The sequence below is a fragment of the Manis javanica genome, chromosome 6, assembly GCF_040802235.1.
Source record: "Manis javanica isolate MJ-LG chromosome 6, MJ_LKY, whole genome shotgun sequence".
In the NCBI taxonomy this organism is placed as follows: domain Eukaryota; kingdom Metazoa; phylum Chordata; class Mammalia; order Pholidota; family Manidae; genus Manis; species Manis javanica.
The window spans coordinates 149,434,478-149,460,219 of record NC_133161.1 but is presented as its reverse complement, the minus strand read 5'-3'; the positions used below and the strand labels follow the sequence as shown (position 1 = coordinate 149,460,219).

The 25,742-nt window shown below is 56.0% G+C and overlaps 1 protein-coding gene across 6 annotated transcripts; it reads left to right on the top strand.

The window, feature by feature from the left end:
* The first annotated feature begins 245 nt into the window (after nt 1–245).
* LOC140850246 (uncharacterized) lies at nt 246–25,326 on the top strand. 6 transcript variants are annotated; one of them, XR_012132931.1, is made up of 4 exons: nt 246–1,362; nt 1,468–1,634; nt 16,374–16,458; nt 22,762–23,481. XR_012132931.1 is itself a non-coding variant. In XM_073239985.1 (4 exons), exons 1-4 carry the CDS (start codon nt 931–933, stop codon nt 25,211–25,213), a joined length of 801 nt encoding a protein of 266 aa, XP_073096086.1. In that variant the 5' UTR covers nt 246–930; the 3' UTR covers nt 25,214–25,326. The 6 variants fall into 6 exon arrangements, 4 of the variants coding, with proteins under 4 accessions (XP_073096086.1, XP_073096090.1, XP_073096087.1 ...); XM_073239985.1 differs by lacking the exon at nt 22,762–23,481 and adding an exon at nt 25,029–25,326 and having other exon boundaries at nt 1,536–1,634; XM_073239989.1 differs by lacking the exon at nt 1,468–1,634 and adding an exon at nt 11,336–11,478.
* The last annotated feature ends 416 nt before the right edge of the window (nt 25,327–25,742 follow it).

The following is a 25,742-nucleotide window of genomic DNA, read 5'->3' as shown; positions in this document are numbered from 1 at the left end:
TAGGAAGAGAGGCCAGTCGTTAACACCACTGCGCCCGAACAGCGTGTGTGACCGGTGGTATGAAGCTTTGTGTCTGCGTGGCTCGCTATCAAACGTGAGGTTTCAGTTCTTCTCCTTTAAGTGTCCTAATAAAATGCCACTTACAAATCATAAAGAAAAGGCACCCCAGTGAAAGAACCCAGGTTTTCACTCCACTTGTAAGGCGGGGCCACAGTGGCCCTCCCATCGGAAGGCCACCCCTCTGAGTGTGTCACACGCTGGTGGCACATGCAGTTCGCCCTTGGTTCCAGGGCAAGAGCTCCCACGGGCTCCCAGTTACCCACCGGAAGTAGGGTCGACGTCAGGAGCCACTGGCAGGGGGATGTGGCACCAAAGGGGTGGGGAGTCTGTGCCAACAGGAGCCCCGAGACGGGTGTCCCCAGCCGGCCTGGAGGCTTGGCAGGAACTGGCCCCGGTTCATCTGTGTCCAGCACTGGGGTTGCACAGGGTGACTGAGGCCTGAAATATGAAAGATTTGAGCAATTCAGCCTGTCAGCTCTGGTTCATGGCACAGGCTTGTGTTTTCTGCTGAAGGTCTGGCGGCTTCGGTTTGTGGCAACCAGTCACAGGCTCCCGGGGCTCTGAGAACTCAGCCTCGTGCCTTCCCAACACCCAGTGCCCTGCCGGGCTCTCCTCCCCACCCCGACGCACACGGCGCAGCACCGCACAGATGGTTTTCCTCTTCCCTTAGCAACTGGGCCATCTGGACTAGAAAACAGTCGTGTTCACAGCAAACACATAGGAGAAGCCGGGGAAAGATTTAAGGCTGGGGTCACGGGCAGCGTGTCGGGGCCGAAACAGTCCTTGGAAACCCTCGAGCCAGCAGCTTCCCCTCCCAGCCGAGGGAGCTGAGACCCGGCGACGGCGGGGACGCGAGCCGGTGATCTCCTGATGCTCTTTGCCAAGAAGACTGGCACCACCCACCGCCTGCCTGCGCCCCCTCCTCTCCACCCACAGCCACGCTCAGGGCTCATTCTGGGCGCCTGTGCTCCACACGTGCCGGACGGGACCACCGTGCCCCCCGCTTTGCCGTTCCAGGCCGTGGTCTTCCTTCCGGAACGGAGGGAGGGGCAGCGGCAGGCTGGCTCAGAGGGCCGGCTTCCCGAGGCGCTCCCTGCGGACGGCCTGGCCGTTCGCGTTCCTGATGAGGAAAACTGGAACGTAAGTGCTGGCACGGCCTCAATGGAGACTCAGCCAGCGAGAGAGCCATGCGGAAGCCAGGCCTCCTCATTCCCGGCCCGCGAGCTGCCTGCTCCTCTCCCGGCCACATCTGGGCCTCGGAGCAACGAAACCAGAGCTCCTGGCGTCCGTCCACGGCGGCTGGTAAGGAGGGAGTGGGGGCGGGGAGTGTGTGGACAGGCCTCCCTAAGGCCCAGCCTCTGAGCCCCAACCCCAGTCGCTGTCCTTTCTGCTTAACGCAAACCCAAGCCCGCAGAGGAGGGCCGCAGTGAGGTCACTGCATTCCTGGCGGATGAAGAGCGTCTTTGTCCTGCCAGGCCTCTGGCTCCGGGTGCACACAGGCTGGCGGGCTCCAGCCGACGTTCCCCACCAATACGAGCATTCCCGGAACCTCAGGACACACAGCCATGGAAAAAGTAAGTAGGTACAGACCCACAGGGGCGTGCGTGCACACACACACCCCCAAGTACACTGACCGCGGGGGCCAAACGCCGAAGAATAAACACACCCAATCTGCAAGCCACTGTAGCTCCAGAAGGAAAAGATTCCAGAAGGGCTTGAATTCCCCAGGATCACTAGTCCCTGATCTCCCCGGATTCCCTCTCTGGACAATGGGAGTGGCAGCACCTCCCTGGGCTGACTGTGGTGGGAATCAGAGGAAAGCAGGCAACCCTGCCTCGGGTCTGCATCAGCGGGCACCATGTGTCTGTCCGTACTGGTCACTCGGGGCTTCCTCCCAGATCACAATCACCTCTCCTGTCTCTGGTCTTCTCCTTCCCACCCAGGGGCCCAGCTGGGCCCCACGGCCGAGCAGTACTGACCGACGCTAGGGGAAAGGCCGTCACCAGGAGGCCCAGGACCTGAGATGGGCCGGTGGGAAGCTGTTCCCTGCGAATTTAAAATGGGGCCAAGAGAGAAATGAAGCTTTCCAGGTAGCCAGGATGGTAACACACAACCTCAGACTCTGGGCAACCAGGTCCTGCGGTGATTCCTCGGGAGCACAGGATGCAGGCCTGCAGGTCCGAGAGGAGGCCCGGGGACCAGCGGGGAGGCGCGGAGCTGAAGAGCGTGCTGGCAGCACCCGGCCCTTCCTGGGGCCCGGCTACATTCCTGACTCCGCTGCCACAGGGCAGCCCCGTAGCCTCACGTTCCCCTTGTTGTCCTTAAGCTGGCCTGGGGTTGGTTTCTGTTGCTCATACCTGGTTAGTTCTCACTAGAAAATGAGGAGGAGGATGACACCACAATGACGGGCACCCACACTCAAGGAGAGATCTCACCTCTGACTCTTTTCCCCAGAGCTACTTAAGAAGGGGATGTTGTGTTCCTCTTAAAAGGGAGTGATGCCCACAGCCCCAGGGCAGTGGGCAAACCTTTGCTGAGGCTGCCGTAGCAACATGGGGAAGAAGGCTGGCTAGGGGTGAGGCCAGGACGCCTGTGGGAGTCTCTTCTCGCCGCCTGAGTCGGCTTTGGGGCACACCTGGCTTCCTAAAAACTGCAGAGCCCTCTCTGCAGAGTCTGGTTTAACCCCCACGAGTGACCTGGGCACCCTTCCATCACCTTCTCTGCACCCTGTGGCTCAGAACCCCGGCTGACGCTCGCTCAGTCAGTACGCAGGAAAATCCCAGTGCAGGGGCCGATACACAGCTCACTGTGAGGGATGGAGGTCAGGCCCAGCCGAGTGGGTGGTCCTAGCCTCTGCTGACCCTCAGCACACAGACAGTTGGTTCTGGCATACTTCCAAAGTTCTGACTGCAGTTGCTGCTCATCTGTTTTTTTCCCACTGGCCAGTATCTTGGCACGTGGCAGGAAAGGTGGGGGCTGCAGGGTGAAAGTCCTCTGCTGCATCAAGCCCAAGGGGGCTCAGGAACTCTCTTGACTCTGACCCCCTCCAGACATTCCTGAGCAAACCCAGCGAGCTGCAGCCCTTGGGTTCTGAGTCCGCATCTCAGCTTTGGTTGACCTGTAGCAGCACTAGCCACCTGAGGCCCCCCTAACCCCTGACCTTAACCCCAACCCCTAGCCTGGGGTCCGCATCGGTGAGACAGTCTGGGCCACAGGTGAACTGACCCAAGGAGGCCTAGGGAGCCCTCGGCTCTGGTGGGAGACACAGTCTGAAGTGGCTGATCGGTCCGTGATGACCTTGGTGACCACCCCCAGATGCACACATACTCGCAGAGCCCACAGCCACTCTGTGCCACGTGACCAGGTCACGGCCCTTGGGACAGAGTGGACTGGATGAAGACCGAGCGCCACCCAAACTGGGCCAGTGGGAGGTTTGCCCCAGGAATGAGTAAGGAGAGCTTGCTTCCTCCGTGTGGCTGGACAGGCGCCGCGGGCGGCCTGTTTCTGTCAGAGGACCAAGAATCCGAGGGAGGGGAACTCACGGAATGACCAGGGACACGACGCGCACCTGCATCAGCACCCCCTGAGGCCCCAATGCATACTTGTCCTTGGGGTTCTAAGAGGTCTGCATGACCTTCCTTAGGATTGACTGTCTGTAAGAAGCTAAGCTCCCTTGAGTTTATTTCTGCTGTTTGGAGTTAATAATAATGAAAACATACATCTACGCAGTATTCACTATGGGCCAAGGCCCTCCCACCTGCTTTTGTGCTTCTGCTCGTTTGACTTTCCCACAGCCCCGATGAGCCGCACTGCCTGACCTGCCGTCCATGGTGAGGGCGGTGAGGCGCAGGGGGGGCCGGCTGCCGAGGATCCCACAGACCCAACTGTGTGCTGGATTCAGAGTCAGGTGCTGTTTACGACCTTCACATGAGACAGACATGCAGGACACAGTTACATCAACACGGGACATGCACAGTGTCCAAACAGCCACGCTTTAGAAAGGGTGTCTGCCACCAGAGTGGCCCAGGACAGCTTCCTGGGGAGAGACCAGGATGGGAAGCCCTTCCCCAAGGAGATGCCCACCCGCCAACCGGGGGGCAGGAGTGAGCCCACATGGACAAGGAGCAGCAGATAGCCTGGCTGGACTGGCACGGCCATGCCTGGGTCCGAGACCCACACCAAGGGTCAGGGCAGGGAGAGGCTGGAGCATGGCATGTCGGGGTGCCCTGCCCTGAAACAGCGGGTGGAGGGCCTGGGCTGGGGCAGCAGGCATGGAGAGGACGCTGCCCTGCTTTACTTCCACTCTGGACGTGCTCTGGTGGCTTCAGGGCCTCGGAGACAGCACCCCCGCCTCTCCTTAAGGAACCTGCAGTCCCCAGTGGGGAAGTGCCTAGTCAGCCAGAGCCAGTCAGCAGGTGGTGAGGAGGGAGCCCCCACCCCGGACACGGCACCCAAAGAGTTCCTGCTGCAGAGCCGGCGAGGCCTGCGAATCCTGAGCTACACCCCGGGCTGCGCAGCTGCGGCCCCTGCCCGCTCCCAGGAAAATAAATGACTCCTCTCTGAGAAGCCCAGAAAGAGGAAAAACCCACGGGGCTCCGAGCCCCTTTCCTGCGGTGTTTGCAGAAAGTGCACCTTCACGTGCTCAGGAGGCAAGGGTGGGGGAGGGAAGATCCCCAGCCAAGCCTGGAGCACTAAAGTGAAAAATAGATTTCAGTACAAATGGCATAAGGACAAGAAATAACTGTTAATAGGACTGAAAGCAAATGGCATAAACTCCCCCAAGGCAGCTCATTGCAATTCTGGGGACTCACTCGTCACAGCTGCAGGGCCATCGGCATTCAGGGCGGCTTTTTCCTTCCCCCTTCTGTGAATTCATCATGGGGCACGTGGAGGGCTAGGGTGTCATAGCCCGTCTAAGCCTCTGGCCTCCTCAGGTCAGAGGGGCGTCGGGGCCCGTCTGGAAAGCAGGCCGAGGCTCCTGGGGAACGGGCAGCTGGGCTGCCGTGGAGTGGGGCATGGGCTGTCCCGGGAGGCAGCAGCCCCACCGTCGCTGGGCTGAGGGTGTCAGAGGGGCAGGCCGGCAGGGGCATGTCCCTACGCGGGGGAGAGCTCAAGGCGTTCCTGAGACGCAGTGGGGGTCGTCTCCTGGGGGGAGTGTGCAGGTGGATACAAAGGCCGGAGCCGTGGGGCTGGCACGAGGTTCCGCTCCACAGACCCCTTGAGTCCCGGCTGGACGGTTCCGTCACCTCCGTGTGCCCCCTGCTCTCGTCTCTCCCAGAAAGCAGCCAGCTCGTGACAGGCCACCCGCTGCTTCATTTCAGACTGCAGGGCCGACGAGGTTGGCGTTGGACGATTGCATCTCGGAATTGCCTATATTAAATGTTGCCTCCTGAAGTCATTAAGTAGAAAGATTCCTCTTTGGGGACGTCATATGTGTGTCACCTTCTCTAATTCTCCTCCTAAACCTCAGAGGTTGTCGTCATCGCCCCCATTTTGCATATGAGGAAAGAGAAGCTCAGAAAAGTCAGGGGAATTGTACAGTGAGGCGCTGCAGAGGTCAGAGGCCGACTAAGCCGTGGACCTGACCTCCTAGCCCCTCTGTTTCTTCTGGCAGCAAAGCCTCTGGTAAGCGGTGTAACCCCTCACGAGGCCGAGGGGACCATGGTCAGCGCCTGCGCACGGCAAGCCCTTCGCAGCTGGCGGCTGCTGGCGAAGGCGATGGCTTTGTGGCGACTTTCCCAGGATCACACGTCTGCCAAGAGCCTGGAGTGGGTTTAAGCTCAGTCGTCCCGCTTCCAAAACCAGGGCCCTTCCCACCAGGTCACACCACTCCAAGCATGTGCGGCCTGTGAGCAGTGACAAAGGTATCAGGCCGGGCGCTTCGCACAGACCACCCCACTCAGCTGTCTCAGCCACGGCGGGAAGAGCCACCGTTCTCCCAGGTCAAGCCTCCACACACCCCACCTTCAGCCGGGATCTGCTCTCTGCCTTGCCTGACCCCAAGGTCTGCAAAAATTGTCTTCCAGGTGCAGTATTTCTTACCTCTGCACCCAGCTCTCTGCCAGGCTCTGGAAACACGCAGATATGGGGTCATCAGGGACTCCATGACGCATGGGCTGTTCCCAAGTAGAGGAAGCCGCCCCAAAGGCAGAGAGTCTGGGGGTAGACCTAAGATAGAAGGTGGAGCTCTGGCTGCCAGATCGGGGCAGCTCTGCTGGACGCTGCCTGTTTGGAGCCCTCCCAGCCCAGCCTGCACCTGCAGACCGGGACGTGGGGGACCAGTTTGCCCATCAGAGCTGGGCTGTGTGGACCAGTGGGTGACTGATTCCTCCCACTTCCCACCTACATCCGTGCCCATCTGAGGATAAACAGAGCCCATGGTGAGTCTTAACGTGGGGGACTGTGCAGCCAGGAGCCCAGAGTTACCTCTGTGTGGGGACCGCACACACGGGGAAACATCCCATCAGAGTTCTACTGCTCCCCAGATGAAGGCACTGGGCCCCTGCATGGCTGTGCATGGTGTGGTGCCATGGTACAGGCCCAGCCTCTCAGGTGCCCCAGGGGGGACCGGCCTCTCCCTCCCACGAGCAATGAGCCACCGCAACCAGAGATGCTTGCCGAGAATCGAACCCCATGACTTCTGTTGATCTAGTGAAGATGGGGACCACCAGGTGCCCAGCCCGGGAGGCCCAGGAGGCCCAGGAGATCCCAGGGTTTGGCGGAGATGTGGTTCCTGCCAGTGCCACTGAGGTGCTTAGAAATGAGAAGCACTGCCCCGAGTCAAAGGAAGCCCATTTGAAGTCTCAGCTTTCATCTCCCAGAGCTCCCCAACCGGAATTGACAGGGAGGGATAAAATGCAAGTTATTCTCCTGCCCAGAAGGCTCATTTCCAAACACAATTGCTGTGCCAGGCAGTGGGCCTTCCCCAGAAGAGACCGAAGGGAAGAAAGAAAGACCAAGAGACAAGGAAAGCGTTTGAAGAATCGGGCCATCGGGGAGGGCTTGCAGGGGGACCGCAGGGCCACAGAGGAAGCCGGAGACACTCTGCCCTGGCCTGTCTGGCAGCCGGGGAGAGGATGACTGTTGTGGGATGTCAGGAAAAAGGCCGCAGGCTAAGAATAAGGTCTCTGGTTAGGAATAAGGCCCCCAGCACTGGGCCTGGAAGGAATCGGGGCTCCAGCACCCGCAGCAAGTGGTCCAGGCCCAGGCAGGCCCGCACCCCAGGAGCAGCGGGCGGGCTGGGGCCACAGGGAGGCCAGCATTTGCGAGGATCCCCACGCGGCCGGGAGGTTCTTGTGGAGTCACTCCCAGGCCTGCAGGGGACAGTCACCTCCTCGGAGCCCTCATCTGCCCTCTGCAACAATGAGAGTAGACACACACCTACTTCATCGTGTCGGTTTAGGATGAAAGGAAGTAGCACGTGTGGGGGAGAGCAAAGTGGTGCCCGGCCCTAGGAGGGCACTCCAGACATTTTTAGACTGTTCCCTCTCCTAGAATGCCCAGCCCCGCCTCCTTCTCATTCTCTGGGCTAACATGGAATTCCTCCCCCCGATGTCCATGTCAGCGTCTATGAGACGCCTTCCTGGTTCTCCCAGACCGTCATGCCAGCACCCTGAAGAGGTGCGCACGATCCGCATTCATATTTCGCCTAACCCCCGATGTTAGAGTTGATACTGATTCAAAGCCAAATGCCCACCATCATGAGATGACTGACCTTCCAGAATCCAGGAATAAGCCTGGAATATCACACCGAGGAATCGTCACTGCAATTGCATCATTTAACATTTTAGTGGTTAATTTCAAACTTCCCCCTCTGCTCCCACCTTCCCTACTGCGGCCGCGCATCACCCCTCCGCCCCGCCTCCTCTGCTGAGCCCGCGCCCTCCTGTCCCCACCTAGGCAGACGGGACCACGCTGTATGTCGGTTTTTCATTTCCTGCCCCGCCTTGTCATTTCACCTACCCAAGATGCCTCTTTAGAGTCTCCGACGTCTCCCACGTGTCCTCGTTAATTCTCTTCCCTGCCAAGAAGGATTCCTGTTCCCTGGGGACATTCAGGGACTGGACATGGGACGGGGGCAGCTGGTCATGGCGAAGGAAACCAGCACGGAACCCAAGAATCCTGGACCCCTCTGGCTGTGACTCGGCCACAAGTGACCGAACCGTGAGCGTCTTGCTTCCTTGCCTTACGAGCCCTCCGGTATTCAGCCCCCACACTGGCTGGAATTCATGCACAAATTCTTGGGACAAGGAGAGGCCCATTCCTTTGACTTTAATGCAGAAGACAACCCAGTCCTTCCACGCCTGCACATGAACCCAAGAGAGTGGAAAGCAGAGGCCCAGACAGATAGTCATGTACCTGTGTTCACAGCAGCATTGTTCACAAGAGCCACAAAGTGGAAACAGTCAAGTGTCCATCAGCATGGACAGACAGAATGTGGGGGGCACACGACGGGGTGTTATGTAGCTGTAAAAAGAAATGAAAATCTGCTGTGACCTGGAGGAAACTTGGAGACGTTATGCTAAGTGAAATGATGCAAACACAGAAAGACAAATATTGCATGGCCCTATTTCTGTGGAGTACCCAGGATGGGCAAATTCTTAGAGATGGAAAGGAGAATAGAGGTACCAGGGCTGGGCGGAGGGGCCGTGGGGGCAGTGGTGCCATGGGCATGCAGGCCTTTGGGCATGCTGGGCCGGTTCTGGAAACAACGGTCACAATCGTGGCACATTACAGGTCCAACTGCCACTGAATTATCTACTTAAAAATGGTTAAAATGATATTTTATGTTATTGTTTATTTTGTTACAATAAAAAAAGTGGAAAAAATGCTGAGGGGAAAAGGAAGTAAAGCTTTTTTTGAAAAGTAGCACTTAAAAAATTTAACTTTCTTTGACTATGGATGATACCACACGTTCAGAAAAGCCTAGAAAACAGAGACAAGCACGCTGATGACTGAGCACACAGCAAACCTCATTGTGACCACACCCGGGGCCAGGACGCAGAATGTGGCTGGCCCTCAGGACCCCGAGCTCCCCCACAGCGTATGCCCCCTGGAACACTCCCCCTGCTGTCGCCGGCCGCCTGACGCAGGACACGGGGCCTTGCGGCCGGAGCTGACCAGTGTGAGCCTGCCTCTCCCCACGTTGGGCAGGCCCAGCAGCGACCCACGGCAGTGTGGACGCGGGGACCCGGAGTCAGGACAAGGAGGCCCAGGAGGCACAAGGGAGCTGCCTGGCCCATAGCGCTGGGACTCTCGCGCCAGCGCCTCCGGCTCAGCTCGCGTGGGCGCCCTACGGGGGAGCCTGGTGAGACCAGCTAAGGAGGGAGAGGCAGCCTGGACCCGGTCTGCGCGAGGTTCGCTCTGAGACCGGGTGTAACACTAGAGGCTTGAAGGACAGTAAGGCTTCCGCTTCTGGGACGGTGAGTGGACGTACCTTCCCCGTTCTCCCTATTACGTGCAGCGAACAACCTTGTCACCATAGGCGGCCCTGAGAGGTGGGAGAAGAAGCAGAGGAGGCGGCCTTGGGGCCCGAGGGACAGCACATGGGGGGCCTCCTTGGCTCTCCTTCGCCTCACACATCCCAGCTGGCAACCGAAGCAGCTGCGCCCTGGGAGTGGTGGACAGCCGCAGTCCGGCCGCTCTCTCCGGCCAGAGGACTGCGGCAAGGCGGTCGGGCAAGTCAGGAAACCACCCCACTGCTGGCAGAGGCTCAGTGGGGAGCCTGGGCCCCACCGTCTGGGCTGTCCTGGGGCGCTCTCACCTCCTCACTGGAGGCTGGAGCCCGGAGGCTGGGGGCTGGAGGCTGAGGCCCCCAGGCTGGGGGCTGAGTGCCCTCCCTGTAGGTGGGCAGCGGTTCTGTCTTAAAGGAGACCCAGGTGGCCCAGTGCTGCCTGCCACAGCGTGTATCTCACTCACCTTCAGGACAGCAGCCCTTCTTGGTGACAAGTTCCCCATTTAGCAGGTGGAAAACAGAGGAGGCTTTAGAAGGTGGCACGATACTGAGATGTGACTGAGTTTGCTCTTGGCAAAGTGCTAGAATGAAAATGGGCACTGGGCAATGGTGGAAGTGCTGGCCTGGGACTGGGGGATGGCTGATACCAGCTGCAGGGGACAGAGTTCCTGCGCCCTCACCCAGGCGGGGCCCCATGGCTGTCCCCAGAGCAAAAGCGTGGCCCCCACTGTGTCCCCACGCAGAGGAGTAAGGGAGCTCATGGTGCCCAGACCTTCAAGCCCAGGGCTCACGGGTACCGCACCTGCCGTGTTGCTCTGCCAGGGCCCTTCCTGAGATGGAGTCTTCTGCGGGCCGGGGAGGGCCTGGGGCACCCTCAGGCTGCCTCACGGTGCGGGCAGGGAGCCAGCCCCAGCCAGGCTCCAGGCGGGTGTGTGCCTCCAGCAAGCATCCCAGCCATCGGCACCGCCCACGCACACTCCCGGCTTCCCCTGGCCCCCTGCCCGCGCCTGCCCACGCCTCCTCTGTCTCGCACCCAGTGGGGATTCAGAGGCGCAGGCAGTTTTCTTTGATGAAGAAAGCAGCCCCCTCAGTCTGATGCCTCCCTGGGTCGATAAGAGAGTCCCTCCCACTCAGCCAGGCCTGGAGTCTGCAAGGAGATCAGATGCATCTCTGCAGCACCGTCAGGATGTGACCACACTCAGCCTGCCCACCCGCCTCCCCGCCAGGAGGGGCCAGCAGACGGCTCGACCGGCGAGGATGGCCCTGCTGTCTGGGCCTGGCCCCACGTGCGGGCTGATTTAATCAGCAATAAGAATTGCTGATATTTATCGAGGGCTCACTGTCTGCCAAGTCATAAGCAGAGCGTTTTATAAGCAGTGCCTCACACACTCTTCATCACAAGCCAGGGCCGTGGGGATACGCCATCTCCATTTCCTAGATGTGGCCGGATCGGGAACATCAGACACCAGTGAGCCGTGCACGGCGCGGGCTGAGGTCCAGGAGTTCACTCGATGCTGTCACAGTCCTACGAGGCGGGAGCTGTTAGGATTTCAGGGCTCCCTGGAGCATCTGCCCACAGTTGCCTCCTCAGTGCAGCGCTGTGGTGCCTCTGGCTTGGTACCCGCAGCCGACATGCCCAGTGACTGGTCCGAGGCCTGGCCCACGGGGGGTACTTGACCTGGTTGGTGGGACTGCAGCTGGCGCTTCACCAATGAGCACGTTACTATCTCTCATTGGGTAAGACATGTGCATTCACAGCAAGTGGGCTGGGGAAGAAACGTCACTGCTGGGACCTTCCCAGACCCCAGCCTCCTCCTCCAGGCCCTGCTGCTGTCAGACCCCAGCAGCCCAACACGCCGAGCCAAGTCTGCAGCCCAGGAAATCGGCTCCTGGCAGAAGAGATTGGAAGGAGCCCCCGAATCCCTCCCACAGCCCAGAAACCAGCCCTCCGGCATCTGTGCGAGGTAAGGCTGAATTCTTTCCAAATGCTACAGCCTGGAGAGCCCCCGTGCCATTGCCCAGCACAGCTCCCCCATTGATGCTGTTATCTCTGCTCCCAGAAGACACCACGTCTGCTTCTGTTCCTGGACACCAAGATAAAGGCTGTCGGTCTCTCCCCAGAGTGGCTGCTGTCGCGGCAGAAACCCAAATACCATTGTCACTGCTGGGTAGTGACCAGCGAGCTTTCCCTCCCCTCGTCTGAGCTCCAGTCAGCAAATGACATAGAAGCACTGGGATCGGCTCCATTTCCCTTCTCTCCTGTGATTCTCTGTATGATAAAACTGATATTACATGGGCATAAATTTCAAAGAAGTCCATCCGAGTGACAAATGATGCTGAGGACATAGACAAAGGTCAGAGGCCTCTGGGGGCCCAGCGTCCTGTCTGAGTAGCACCCCTTTCTCCGTCCCCCTCCACAGTCTCCGTCTTCACTGGCTGGCCAGCTGGGACATGCCAACGAGGCCCTGCCTCAGCGGCCTCTGTCTAGAAGCCCCGTGGTGCTCCAGTGGCTGGGGAGCATGCCCTGTTTGCCGGGACCAGGTGGTGTCCTGTCCACTCAGTCCTTCTGAATCCCTCAGTCGTCCAATGACTGCCAAGCCCTCCATTCTCACTGGGAGTTCTGACATCTTGCTGGTTCTAGTCCCAGGCTTCGGCAAATTCCTTCCCTCTGGTCTTGCCTTCCTGGGTCCTGGCTTCCTGCTTGCCCTGACCGGGCTCTGCGGGGCCCCCCACTCTACCTGGCATGAGTGATGTGAGGTCACGTGAGTTCCTGGCTCCCAGCATCCTTGGAGCAAAATGCCCCTCCACAGTGGCTTCCCCCTGTCTGTACACTTGGACCTCAGACCCGTCACAGAGGATGCTTTGTATGTTTCTTCTTAGTTCTTAAAGAAGAGGGTGCACCCAGAAGCACACACTCAGCCTACCCATGCAGATTTGCACAGATAATACCTACATTTAGACACACACACATACACAGACTTATGTATACATACATGAAAACACATGCAAACACAGCTGCTTACATACACAAACTCACAAAGATGAACACTAAATACACACACACACACTTTTACACATGCTTACACATTCATAATAATGAAATGGGGATTTGCCTGTCTCTTATTTATATTTTTAACTTCAGTGTTTAGCACAGTGCCTGAAATTAAAAGGTGTTCAGTGCATCTTGTTTTAATAAGTGAATACAGAGGCACTTACCTGACCCCCCGTGCAAGCCATTCAGTTCTCCAAAGCCCGGGTCAGGGTCCCGGGGACGGAAGAATCGATTTCAGCCTCAGGCAGGGTGGGAAACTGCAGGTGGTGTGGCCGGAAGTGCCTTAGCTGACTTCTCCCCATCCTTGTTGAGGTAGTGGCCCCTGGGTGGGGCCCCGGTGCCCTCACAGTGAGGTCAGTATAGCTGTCTGCCCCGGAAGGCCCCCCACTTGGCAGTCACCCTGACCCTTCTCCCCTCTGCCAGGACTCATCCCCAAATCTTTACGCTACAAGAGCTCTGACTTTGATATTTGCCCAGGGCAGCTCCTGTTTTTCTTTGTTAAACTCCATGACGGATTTCTCAGGAGCCACGTGCTTACCAGGCCGCCCTCCACCCCCAGTGTGTGGGCTGTCTAGAGTGGGGGCTTCCTCCCCACTGGGGCAGGCTGACCTGAGCCTCGTGAGCCACAGGAAGGGGAAGGGGCCTCCACGGCCTCCCACTCCTGCCGCTCTCTCCGCTCACATGGCGTTACCACCGCACTGCCGCCCAGGTCTGCTTCTCTGCCTTGGCTGCGGGCGGGTGCCCAGCGACCACGTGTGATGTGCCGGCGTAGCCGGGTGGCTTGCACCCGCCGGTCTCAGCCACCACAGCAGCCCTCCGTGAAGGAATTTCCATCCCCACTTTACGGATGACAGAACAGGCTTCTGAAAGCCCGTGTTTGTGCAGCTAGTAAGAGGCACGTGTTGTCCCTTTGCATCCTGTCCGGCTGACCCAGGCTTCTTCCGTTGGGTGGTGGGCTTGGCTCTGCCTAAACCGTGAGCCAGGAGACACAGGCAGTAATGCAGCCCAGACCAGCTCGAGCTCCAACTGGTCAGTGAGCTGGGCTCACAGGCTCCTCGCTGCCCTCGGGCCTGTTACTGGCCAGGATACCGTGTTTGGGGGGCAGTCTGTAGCCTGCACAAAGGGGTCTGGTCCAGGGGCACTGAACTGCAGCAAATCCCTGAGGCCAAACCGCATTGGCCCTGGGGTGCCTTTTCATAAGGCTCACAGAGGCTCAGTGGAGGCTGGGGCAGCCCCTTTGTCAGGAAGGTTAAGGCAGCTTGGGAAGTTCGCAGTGACAGGAATCTTACTGTAATCAAAGCTTCCGGGGAGGCCAGAGGTTCCGTGTAGGTGGCTGATCCCACCCCAGTGCTCCGATCCCCAGGGAGCAAAGTGCAGAAAGAAGGAGTCATCAGAGGCTGGCTCATTCCATGAGTTCCCACATGGAAGCAGGCACAGGGATGGGCACAAGGAACTGGCTAGCCCAGTATTTGGAGGGCCACATTTCAAGAAATTTTTTAAAAACTGTGTTATTGTTGAGAATCTCACCAGCCAGGTGGAGGGTCAGAGAACTGCCATCAGGGCAATGCTCTCTGGGCAGCCCCAGGGAGCAGAACCGGGGTGGAAGCGACAGGCGGACGGCGCTGGAGATGATTCTCTGAAGGGCTTTTGGAAATGAAATCGGTTCCCATGGGGAGGCACTTGCCTCATCTCCACACTCCCTCACTCCCGGGTCCAGCCACATGGGTTGTTCAAGTCCTCTGTCTCCCCTTCCACCTTTTTAAGCCAACTCTTGTCCTTCACCTTCTTTAACCCCTAAATTAAGGCAGGCACCCCCATCCCATTATATGTGTGCATGAAATCTGCACCTTTTCATTGCATGATCAGGGTGAAAATGTACTTAACAACTGACAGCACAGCACACTGCTTCCCAGGTGGAAAGTCCTCCGCTTAGGAAAACGCCTTGAGGATCAGGTCTTATTTTCTTTTTTATCCATTTAGCCATTCTGTGTCTATTGATTGGAAAATTTAGTACGTTTACATTTAAAGTAATTATTGATGGATATGGACTTAGCGTTGCCATTTTGGCAATTGTTTTCTGGTAGGTTGTTTTGTGATTCCTCTCGCTCTTTCTTTTGTGTGTCTACTGTATACTTTTGCCTTGTGGTTACCCTGAGGCTTCCACAGAACCCTATATTTATAACAGTCTATTTTAAAGTTAGTAACAATGTAACTTCAAACACATACAAAACCCCTATGTTTTTACAGTCTCCCCTACACACATTTTATGTGTCTTGTGTCAAAACTTACATCTTTATACATACATTTGTATGTCCAGTAACCAATTACTACAGTATAAGCAGAATTTTCCTGGAAATGGAGGATGAAGCGGAGTTTCCCATCCTGTGATATGGTGTGTGACACCAACAGTTGTTAACATATGAAAGAATTGGGAGGTCTATCAGCTGAGGAGAGAGCTTGGCCCCCCCAGATCTGACCATGAGAACCTAGGACACTCCCACACCTGGAAATCCTGGGAAGAGCAGAAAGTGGTTTGGGGATACGAGCTGGTTTTATCTAGACTGTGGGCATTCCCAGCTGACATGGGTTGTCCAATCCCATTAGTGATGATTGTAATTAAATATTTGTGCTATCACATGTTAAGTATTAGCCTCTCCCTACTAGACTCACAAGAGAGAAAGTTGTGTGTGTCCTGTTCTCGCTGGCTTGTCCTTAGCACGTTATCATATGCTTGGCATATCTGGTAATCTATTACTATTTATCAGATGGATGAATGGCTGTCTGGCTGGGTGGCTTGGTGAATAGCACGTCATTAAGAGGTTTAAATATACAAAAGGTGAGGTCTTAGAGAAGATGTTGTAGAAGTGGTTAAGAACCATTTATGAGGAAAGGGAGATAAAATTAAAGATTTCTTCTAGCCCTGAGGCTTCCTGATAAATGGGGCAGAGGAATTCCAGCAGATATTCTGGTGGGGACATGGGAAGGAGGGTGGGGCTGGGCACCCTAGGGACGAGATGGTGCCACCTTGCTGTATGCCCTCCAGGGGAGGGAGACAGGTGCTCCTATGTTACAGCAGGTAAGTAGACCCTTTATACTGAAATTCCTGGGCATTTGAAGCCTACTTCTAAAATTCAGGGTCCTTTTAATAAATAATTAATACTAGCTATAGTTTTTTTAGTTCTAATTTTGTGGCAAGCACAGAGTGAGTATTTTACTGGACTGGCTCACTTATTCCTCACAATGAAAGTGCCGAGGGTGGACAGTATTGCTGCTACTTGACAGGCAAGCAAGCCAGGGCTCAGGGTGGTTAAGTAACTTGCCCAGCATTGTCAGGTGCCTGGACTGGAACACAGAACTGCCTGGCTATCAACACAATGCTCTTCACCACTCAAGGATTCCTGAGCCCTTAACCAGAATCCTTCACTTTACCTCTTACTCATCCAGACAGCAAATGCCACCCTCTGCTGGTGTGCAGGGGAAGGATGACGAGCCACTGGCTCAGACCCAGGGACTGGACAGACCTCTGAGCACACCTCAGGCTTAACGGGTAGACCCAGACCCTCACAGGATGTCCGGAGCTGGGAGAAGGGCCCTGGGTGGTGGGACCGACTCTCGGAGGATGATGCTGTGAGGCGAGGCCTCCTCTAACTGGCAAAAGGCCAGGAAGTTGGGGGTCAATTTCCCAGCTCAGCCATTTCTGGAAAGCCTCTAGGTTTAAATTCCTGACAGATAAGCTAACTATGTCTCTGAGGCTTTCCACACGACTATGCTTCCATGAAACCCGTTAACTTCTCACTTTGATCAAAGCTCTCTGGGGAGCAGGAGAGGATGCGGAGGAGACGAGTCTGGATTCCGGGGCTGAGACCCTTTGGAGAGTGGCCAGCTCTGCCTGGTGAGTGAGGGGAAGGCAGCATGCATGCCTGACCTTAGAGCCCTCGGACGGGTGGGCGGCTGGCAGCTGGAGCCGAGCAGGGACCCGGGACATCCCTCCAGCTCCAGCGTCCAGGGCTGGCACTGCTCTGCTGTTACTGCTCAGAAGGATGGATCCTGGATTGGCAGGTCCATGCGGGCAGGTCAGGGAGCCCCAGTCCTGAGGTGCTCTGCACCTTCAGTGGTCTGCTCAGCCCCGCAGCGCCTCCGGGGGATCTCGCTGGAGGTCTGCTCAGAGGCGTTTGGAGGGTTGGCCCAGGGGCCTGGGGCTCAGGAGCCTTCCAGAGCCAGCTGAGGGGAAGGACCGATGGAGGTGGCGCCCTTAGGAGGCCTCTGCAGTCACGGACTGTACAGTTAGAGGAGCCTCAGGGATGCGAGGGAAATAGCTAGGGAAGGGATTCAGACGAAAGAGGAGAGAGAGTGGCCTTTGAGCGTCTTGGTCAAAAGATGAGAGGCTCCAGTCCAGGAGAGATTTGTCCTGATGGAGTGTGGGGTCCTCCTCCTCCTGACGCTGCCATTTCCTCCCAGCACGGGCCTCCACCGACAGCCAGCTGGCCAGGGGTCCTGGGATACCCCAGGACGCTGCTTCAGACACACAGTCCCTCAGCAGTCCAGCACGGGCCTCCACCGACAGCCAGCTGGCCAGGGGTCCTGGGATACCCCAGGACGTTGCTTCAGACACACAGTCCCTCAGCAGTCCAGCACGGGCCTCCACCGACAGCCAGCTGGCCAGGGGTCCTGGGATACCCCAGGACGCTGCTTCAGACACACAGTCCCTCAGCAGTCCAGTGCGTTGGGGCCAGGACATGCTGCAACCTCAGGGATTCTAGGTCAGGGCCCTCCGGCATAACAGCCTGAGCTGGGGTGAGTGTCCAGTCTCTGTACTCCTAGACACACCTGGCAAAGGAGAGGTTCCAACTGGGTTGGTGTATCACCCACATGACCCTGCTATCCCACTTCTGGGTGTGTAGCCAAAGGAAATGAGATGAGGATCTCAGAGATGTCTGCACCCATGTTCACTGCAGCATTTTTCACAATAGCCAAGAAAGATACGGACACAACCTAAGCGTCCACTGTTTATTCCTTTAATATTTATATTATTGTAATAGTTAATATTATTATTAGAAGGAAATACTGCCATTTGCATGAACACAGATGTACTTAGAGGATGTTACGCTGAGTGAAATGAGCCAGACATGGAAGGATAGTCGTACGGTCCCCTGTACACGTGGAACCTAAGAAAGTCAGACTCATGTAAGCAGAGAGCGGAGCAGGAGCTGCCGGGGGTGGGTGCGGGGAGGCGGGGGACATGAGATGTCGCTCAGAGAGTGTGAAGTATCAGTCACGTGGGACGGGTGCTCCGGACCTGGTGCATAGTGACGGGCCCACAGCTAATGGCACCGTAGCGCCTACCCGCGGTTAGCCAGGAGACTGGGTCTCAAGTGTTCTCACCACATGTGCACACACACACACATGCATGCACGTACACATACGTAGACACATGCACACATGCACATGCACACACATGTACACACAAACATACACACATATACATGTGTGCACACACATGCACGCACACACACACACACTGGTAACTGAGGTGCTGGTCGTTAATTACCTGTAATTCACAATGTATATGTATATCAAAACATTACATTGTACCCCTTAAATATATACAATTTTTAATTTAAAAAATTTTAAGTGAAAAAAACATAATAAAAACAATACAAAAATGAAAACCTATGTCCTGCCACCCTGGAGGCGGGTTGTTTCTGGCTCCAGCACAAGACCCCCTGGTCTTCATCAGCTGTGGCCAGGCTTCCTCGGTGCCTGGGCATATGTCCCAGGAACAACGGAGGGAGACAGTCCTGAGCACCTCCAGCCCCAGGCGGGCACTTCTTGGGCAGCCCCTGCTGAACTGCAGGCTAGGACTGGATCCGTGCGGCAGGGGCCTCTGTCACCCACGGGCTCTCAGACAGCATCACCACCTTCGTGACGCCAGCTATCTTGCAGGGCCCACCACCTCCGGGACAGGCACACAAAAACAGCCTTGGATTTAATTTCTTTCCTGCCACCATGTACCTCTGTCCACTTCCACAGGGCAACTGCCCCAGGGACTGAGCCCAACGCTGGTCTCAAAGCACACATCTATTACAACTTGAGAAAACTTATTCGAAGACAAAACCTTCCTGATCCAACTAAGGGCATTTTCAAAGAGCCTGTAGCCCAGTGAGGCACTAAGCTGGTCCCTAAGAGCTCCCAGGGAGTGCTCTCAAGCCCCAGGCCCTCCGACACCTCCCCTTGTCTGGGCTTCCAGCCCACCGTGCCTGCAGATGTGGCCAGGAAGCCCGGTTTCTCTGGGGAGCTCCACACCACACTGGGCTTGCATTTGCTCATTTCTCGCACCCAATGAATGACACCTTCCTGAAGCAGAGACGTGACTCAAGTCCAGGAAAACAGCCGAGGATTTGCAGGGCCGCAGGCCTCTATCCCACGTGCCCTTCTGCAGCTGTGACCTGGGTCAGAGAGAAAGGCACTAATGCTCTTTTCTCTGCTTTCAAGAGCGGGAAGGTAAGAGTGGGGTGGGGAGCACAATTTCGCCCTGTGCCCACAGCACCTCCATAGTGTCAGGTGCGAAAGGGGCCATGTGCCTGATCAGAGCAGCGTCCCCCCACACACTGCCATGTGCCCCACAGGCCCAACTGCTCTGGCCACACAGTTCCTGGGGGGCACAGGCTGGCAGAGGAGAGAGAGGGTTTGCATGCTGACGTCTGAGTCAGAGGCCAGCTTTGTCACAAGCTGGGTGGCCCTGGCCAGTGTGCCACCTTCTCTGAGCCCCGGTAACTGACCTATGACATGGGGCCTCCTCCCTGCAGGGAGGGCTAGGTCCCTGTTGACGGCCCAGGCACGTCGCTAAGGTGTTGGAGAAAGGAGCCCTCACCCTCAGCCTCTTGTGATGTCCAGTTGAATTGAACAACGTGCTTGTCTATTAATGAGGACTTCAGACAGGTGTGGGGAGGAAGGGGCAGAATCACCTGTTTGGTTCCAGATTGTCAGAGCCCTTCCTTCCCCGGCAGCCGGCCCTTCGGTGGCAGGCAGAAAGCAGAGAGGCCTGGAAGAGGATGGGGACAGGTCAAATCCAAGAAAAGCTTGGGAGGAGGAAAGCTATGCAGGTCATTCCAGAAGCCCAGCCTTTTCTACGTGGCCCTGGAGAGCGGGGTTAGTCCCTGCCTGGATCCGTGCTGGAGGGACAGGAGGGAAGGCCCAGCTCACTCCATGCCCGCATCGGCTGCCACCTCTGCCATCCCAAAGGCCAAAAGAGGTGATAAAAACCCTAACGCTACAGGGACATGTGGATTCCTGGGGCTCAGAGCTGACCCCGAGACAATGAACTAAAGACGTGGTGGGCTCAGAAGAGAGGCCATATTAACCTCGGAAGCACAGTTTGTTCTCAGGATGGTTTAAGAAGGGAAGGGACTTGCAGCACGTCAGGGCCTGTCTGGCACGGCTTGTCAGGGATCACGGCTCCCATTTTTTGCTAAAGCAAATGCACCATACTCTCTCCGGGTGGCCCAGCCCAGAAGATACTAAGTCAGAAGAGACCTGGGTCCATAGCACATGGTCTTTTCCCTGCCGTCTGGGCCTCACTGTTCCCTCTTATCTTATCTCCTCCGGGTTAAAGCAACACAAAAAGTGCATCTCAAGGCATTTCACTTGGAACGTTCTCGGACCATTTATGAGGTATACTTGGAAAGCCTGCCCTACAGCCTGCCAGGTAGATTTAGTTTGAAGATAACTCCTTCCAGACCCAGTTGACAGTCATTTGTGGAATTAAGATGGAGTCAGAGATGATTTTATGGATGTGCGTGTTGTCCCTGGTGATTGTGTTTCCTGAAAGACGAGCAGATAACTCACCACAGGACATTCCATTAGCCTGCGCTCCCTCTCCCAGGCCGAGCAGCACAGACCCCCTGTTTTTCTCCAAGACAGGTCTCATTTTCAGAGCTGACAGAACGGTTCTCCCTGGGCCCAAACATCAAAATGTGGGTCGTCCAACTGGGATGACAAATGATACTGACAGAGACTTAGAACTTAAACCAAGCCTTCTGCTCCTAAAAAAATCACACCCCAGGGCACCAGCCGTCAGGCCCTTTCCAGGCACCCCAAGAGCGGCTGCCAAGAATCTGTCCCCAGCCAGCTTGTACCCTCTGTGGGCCTCTGAAGGGATTTTTCAAATATTACCTGGTCCAAGAAAACCCTAACTAGTTCACAGAACAGGGTGGTGTGTTGGTTGTAGGAGGAGAATGTCCTAGGCCGGGGCTGCCGTAGGCACAGCTGGATATAGGGGCTTAAATGGGGGCCTGAGGACCCGACCCCTTCCTCCCTTGGAGGCAGCGCAGCCCCAGCTGTCGCTTCCATTGCAACAGGTTTCCTTGTGACAGACACATGGCCACAGTTCCAGACTCCAGGCCGTCATAACCCCAGATCCACAGGGAGGGAGTCTGTGCCTCGGGGACCAAAGTCCTGATTCTTCAGACTGTTACGGGGCCATCAAACGCTGTAGCCTAGGGGATGAGACGCCCTGGGAGCAGGTGACCTGCCCTGGGTGTGAAGTCAGAGCCACTGGAAATCACAAGGGCTGGGGCCTGGGGTGGGGTGGGGGTATCAGGTCTCTGTCGGGGGCTGTGTTCAGGGCATGTGGCAAGAAGCTCGCCACGAGGAGCTGCTTTTCCCGGGGGGTGACGTGTCTGGAGGTAGTCCAGGAAGCGGCCAGGAGCCCCGGTCCCCCAGAGCCTGCGTACCAGCGCTGATGGCTCTCCTGCTCACGGCCCCGCCATCTGGCCCTGCACTTCCCAGGCATAGGCAGGGCAAGGGGCAGAGGGCGGAGATGCCAGCCGAATCCACGTTTTATCAGGAAAAACAGCTTTCCTGAAATGCCTCCTTGTAGCCTGTCAGAGCTGGTGCACACGCCACCTTGGTTTAGGACAGGCTGGGGAGACGGCGAGTTTTATTTACAAGCAAAACTGGGGATTCTGATAACAGAGAAGACGAGGAGAAAGGATCAACCAGCTTCCCTCAGCCACAGCTGCCTGCTGCACAAAAACAAAATACATGTCCTAGAGCACTTGCCGCCCACCCCCCCTGAGCCCACTGCTCCCTTCTTGACCAGAATCTGCCTCGTAGCTCCCGCCTCTAAGGAGAACCGGCCCCTGATCAGCGGCGTGGGGCTAAGCACCCGGGGGTCATTGCCAGGCACCACCAGCCTCCTGTTGAGCATCTGTGACGGTGCCACAGCCATTCCAGACAGATGGTCTCGTCTCTGAATCCACAGAAACTCAGAACTGATGGCAGTTGGTTGTTAAATATTTTTTAAAGGATATTTTATAATGGAGGACATATTTTTAAAATTGTTCCAGAATTATAGTTTTGGAGATTGGTGTTGGAAAATGCATGTCTAGTTTATCCTCCTGCCTATGGGGCTGTGTTGAGTGGCTGCACAAACCCTTTGCATCTTACCTGAGTGTGTTCTCACAGCCTTAGTCCTGGGAACCTGGAGAAGTCCATCAGCTCAGCAGGACCGAGCCGGGATTAGCCTGGGAGAAGGTGCGGGGTGGCCGTCTGAGGTCAGGGGGAACATCACTGCCTCGGGCTCCAGGCGGGAAGCCCTGCACATGTGCCCACGCAGGGGGTGAGGCGGCCGCTGGCCGGGTGTGGACTTAGCAGAGCAGGTGGCCCTTCCTGGTGGTTTTAAAGGCCTTAGACTGCAAGAGGTTTTCCCCTACTTCATGAAATCAGCAGGTTGGAGTGCTGGAGCCAGAGAGGAGCTTGGCCGCGTCCTTTGTCCGTGGCTCCTTGTGCAACATGTAACCTCATCATGTAAGGAATGCCATCGTCAAGAGCACAGCCTCGGGTCCCACAGCTCCCATGTATTTACACACTTGAATCACAAACCTGCCATGGTCTGGACAGGGGGCGGCTGGAAAGAGGGAAAGCCATCTCTTTGGCGATTGGCTTTTTTTAAAATTATTATTACTTTTTACTTTGTCATGGTTTCAGGCTTAGGAAAGATGCAAAATTAGCAGAAAGAATTCCCCAGTGATCTTCACTCAGATCCCACACGCCATTGACATGTTCCCTTGGTCGCTTCTGAGGGCTAGCTAGCTAGATACATTTTTTTCGCAACCATGTGAGATAAGTGGCAGATAAGGATGCCACTTTATCCCTCCAGGGTGAGTTTTCTAAAAATAAGGACATTCTCTTACAGAGGGCAGCAACCAGAATGAGGAAGTGAGCATCGTAACAACACTTCAGCTGATTCGTGGACGTCGCCTGACTGTCCCATTGTTCTAGCAGTGCCGGCAGACGAAACCCCGGGCCACGGGGACCCTTCAGTGGTCACGGCGTCTCTACCACTTCGAATCTGGAACAATCCCTAACGTCCCATTATCTTTTGGACCTTGGGAGTTTTGATCAATCTAGTCCAGTTATTTTATAGAATTTCTGACTGAAATTTAAGACCAGTAATGCTATGACTTCCCCTGTGATTGATGGTAACGGGTCTCACCACACAGGCTTCCTGTCCAACTGCACGGAGCGAGTAGACACTTGAGAGGTGTTAACCTGGGCTGCAGTTTGGGGAAAATGGGTCTGAATCCACCAGTGGCCGAGCAGAGCCCCGGCCCTTCAGGAGATGGGGCGTCCAGGGGAGGAGCTGCATGGGTGTCCCTCAGACCCAGGATATCACTCATTTGAACAGGCACCGAGGGGCCTTTGTTTCACTACGGATGGTTGTCACAAATGAAAGATTGTTTTGTTTGTTATTCACTCAAACCTAATTAAAACCAAGGTTAGCAGGGCATCTGCCAGCATCCGACATCTTCACTCTCGCCTTCTCCATCCCATCACCAGTCAGCGTGATTCATCGGCTCTTAGTGCATTAGGCAAATTTGCTGTAATTGCAGAGGGGAAGGAGCCTGGGGCTCATGGCACCACCCGGGCGCTGCCCCACTGCCTTCCTGTAAGTCACACCGACTCCAAGAAAGGGGCTTAAATTGCCTTTATTGATTTGTCAGCTTCTAATAGATGGTTTCTCACTAAGCAAAGGACAGGACCCTCCGACAGCGCCTCCTGCCCCTCCCCCTCATCACGCAGCTTGGGTCAGTACAAAGGGTGTCTGGGGGTTAAGGACGTATTGGAGGAAAGTAAAACGCAAACATCAATTCTCCTAAAGATGAAGCTGAGGCGGGGGCCCAACAGGGCCTGTTTCCACCTCCAGCTGCTCCAAACCAGACTTTCTGACCCCAAAGTTATGCACAGAGGAGGAACCCTCACGATTCTAATTTCCTTCCCCATGGGGTTCGTAGGCTGAGTGTGCCGCGACCTGACCTCCAGGCCCCTGGAGCAGCTCCTTTACCTGCGCGCCTCACCGTGTTACAGAATCCTGCACAGACGGGCAGCCAGCCAAGGGTTCTCTAGCCCCAGTCCTTAACTCACATCACGCATCTGATAAGCAATTCTAAAATTTCTTTAAGACTGTGTGCCAGGAACAGTCGCAAGATGGACATTGGAGCTCAAAAACACTTAAAGGGACAGAGATGACAACCCACATATAACACAGTGATAAGGTTCTATAGCAAAACTTGCACAATACATGCAAAGGACTTTGAGGCCTGGAGAAGGTAGGGGTGGAAGGGAAGGCCGACTTAAGTCTCCACTGGGGCCTAGAAAGATGGGTCACTCAGCAGACAGACTGGATGGCACTTAGAGTCACACAGTGAGCACTTAAGCAGGTGCAGCTGTGTATTTGGTTCGGGAGTGTGCACTGCATGCATCTCCTTTGCCCCGACTGTGAACACCTCAAGGGCACCAACCTTGTCTTACGTTTGGGGAATTTGTCACAGTATCCATGCAGGTGCTTCCCATGGGAAGCCCTCCAGGAATCCTTGGTGGATAATTAAGTCCAGCTAATCAATCTGATCGATCAGCCAGATGTGAGGAACACCTGGCCAGCTCCTGATCCAGCTCCTGACTCCAGGCATTGGGGGGACTTGGAAGGAGTCTGGGGCAGGGGCGGGGCCCGTGGAGCTCCGTGGGCCAGAGCACGTGTTGACATCGTGACCCAGGCTATCCCTCTAACACGGCGGTCTAGCAAATATCCTTACAGTAAAAACACTTCTGTGGCCTCAAAGACATCCAAGATATCCAAGATTCAGACTTTTTTTCTCTGAAAACATTTGCTACAGAAACTTCCAACATAATTAAATTATTTAGACAGTTTCTTGGAATTCACTGTTCACTCTAACAGAATGTAACCCACCTTGTAGAATGGATACAAACCTCATTGGTTGTTAAGGGGACCATCTTGAAGGGCCTGTGTTATAGGCTCCCATTTGCTTAGGAAGGTAGGTGATCCAGGGGCTCCCTTCCTGCACAGGGGGAGGTGGGGGCTGTGTCTGGGTCCCCAGAGACTCGGAGGCCCCAGGTACCAAGGGCCCAGAGCACTGTGTGGTCACCCCTTCTCCTTTCTTTCAGAGGCGGTGGGCTGGGCGAGCCTGTCAAAGGGGGAGACAGTGTTGCCCGCGGGGCCCCGCAGCGGAGCAGCCTGCGAGCCGCGGCTGTGGACACCTGCAGACGGCTGGGTGCAAATCCACCACCAGAGAAGATTCTTTCACCTTTTTCGCCCTCCAACAGTGAGTGGGGAGAACCTCAGCCCGTGATAATAATAGCTCACACTCCCCTTCAAACCCGTCTGGCTCAAGTCTGTGGAAGGCTTGGGGGAAAAGTCACATTTGAAATGGAATTTATTTTGAGCCAATGATGATGACAGGAGGCTCAGCTCTGGGGACATAAGGCAGCTTTCTAGAATAAAAACCCTCTTCATCTTTTCCCTCTTAATTACTTCCCACTACCACTCCAAAACAAACTATTCCATGATACTCGTATTACAGTGAAAAGCTAGATGTCAACCAGAATAGTCTTTTTTTTAAGGGGAGCAAGTTTGCAGAGGTCATGAGGAGGCCAAGGCAGAGACGACAGGCAGGCGGGCAGGGGGCTGGGCACCAACCTGGTCCCAGCTCCGTCCCCTGCTGGTGGCCTGAGCCTGGCGCAGGGTCAGGCCATCTGGCCTCAGGCGATTTCCTCACCTCTGGCTCTGGGCGAGGCCAACCTGCAGAGCCAAACTCCAAGCCTGCTGTGGAGACAAAATCAAAGGAGGCCCCTGAAGGTGCTTTGTAAATGGTGAAGGGC

What these genes read in the sequence shown, in the direction of transcription:
- LOC140850246 (XM_073239985.1), top strand. Translation starts at nt 931, where the DNA reads ATGCTCTTTGCCAAGAAGACTGGCACCACCCACCGCCTGCCTGCGCCC. An exon ending in GCGTCCGTCCACGGCGGCTG is followed by an intron (nt 1,363 to 1,535) that starts GTAAGGAGGGAG and finishes TTGTCCTGCCAG; the next exon opens with GCCTCTGGCTCCGGGTGCAC. An exon ending in AGAGTGGCCAGCTCTGCCTG is followed by an intron (nt 16,459 to 25,028) that starts GTGAGTGAGGGG and finishes CCTTTCTTTCAG; the next exon opens with AGGCGGTGGGCTGGGCGAGC.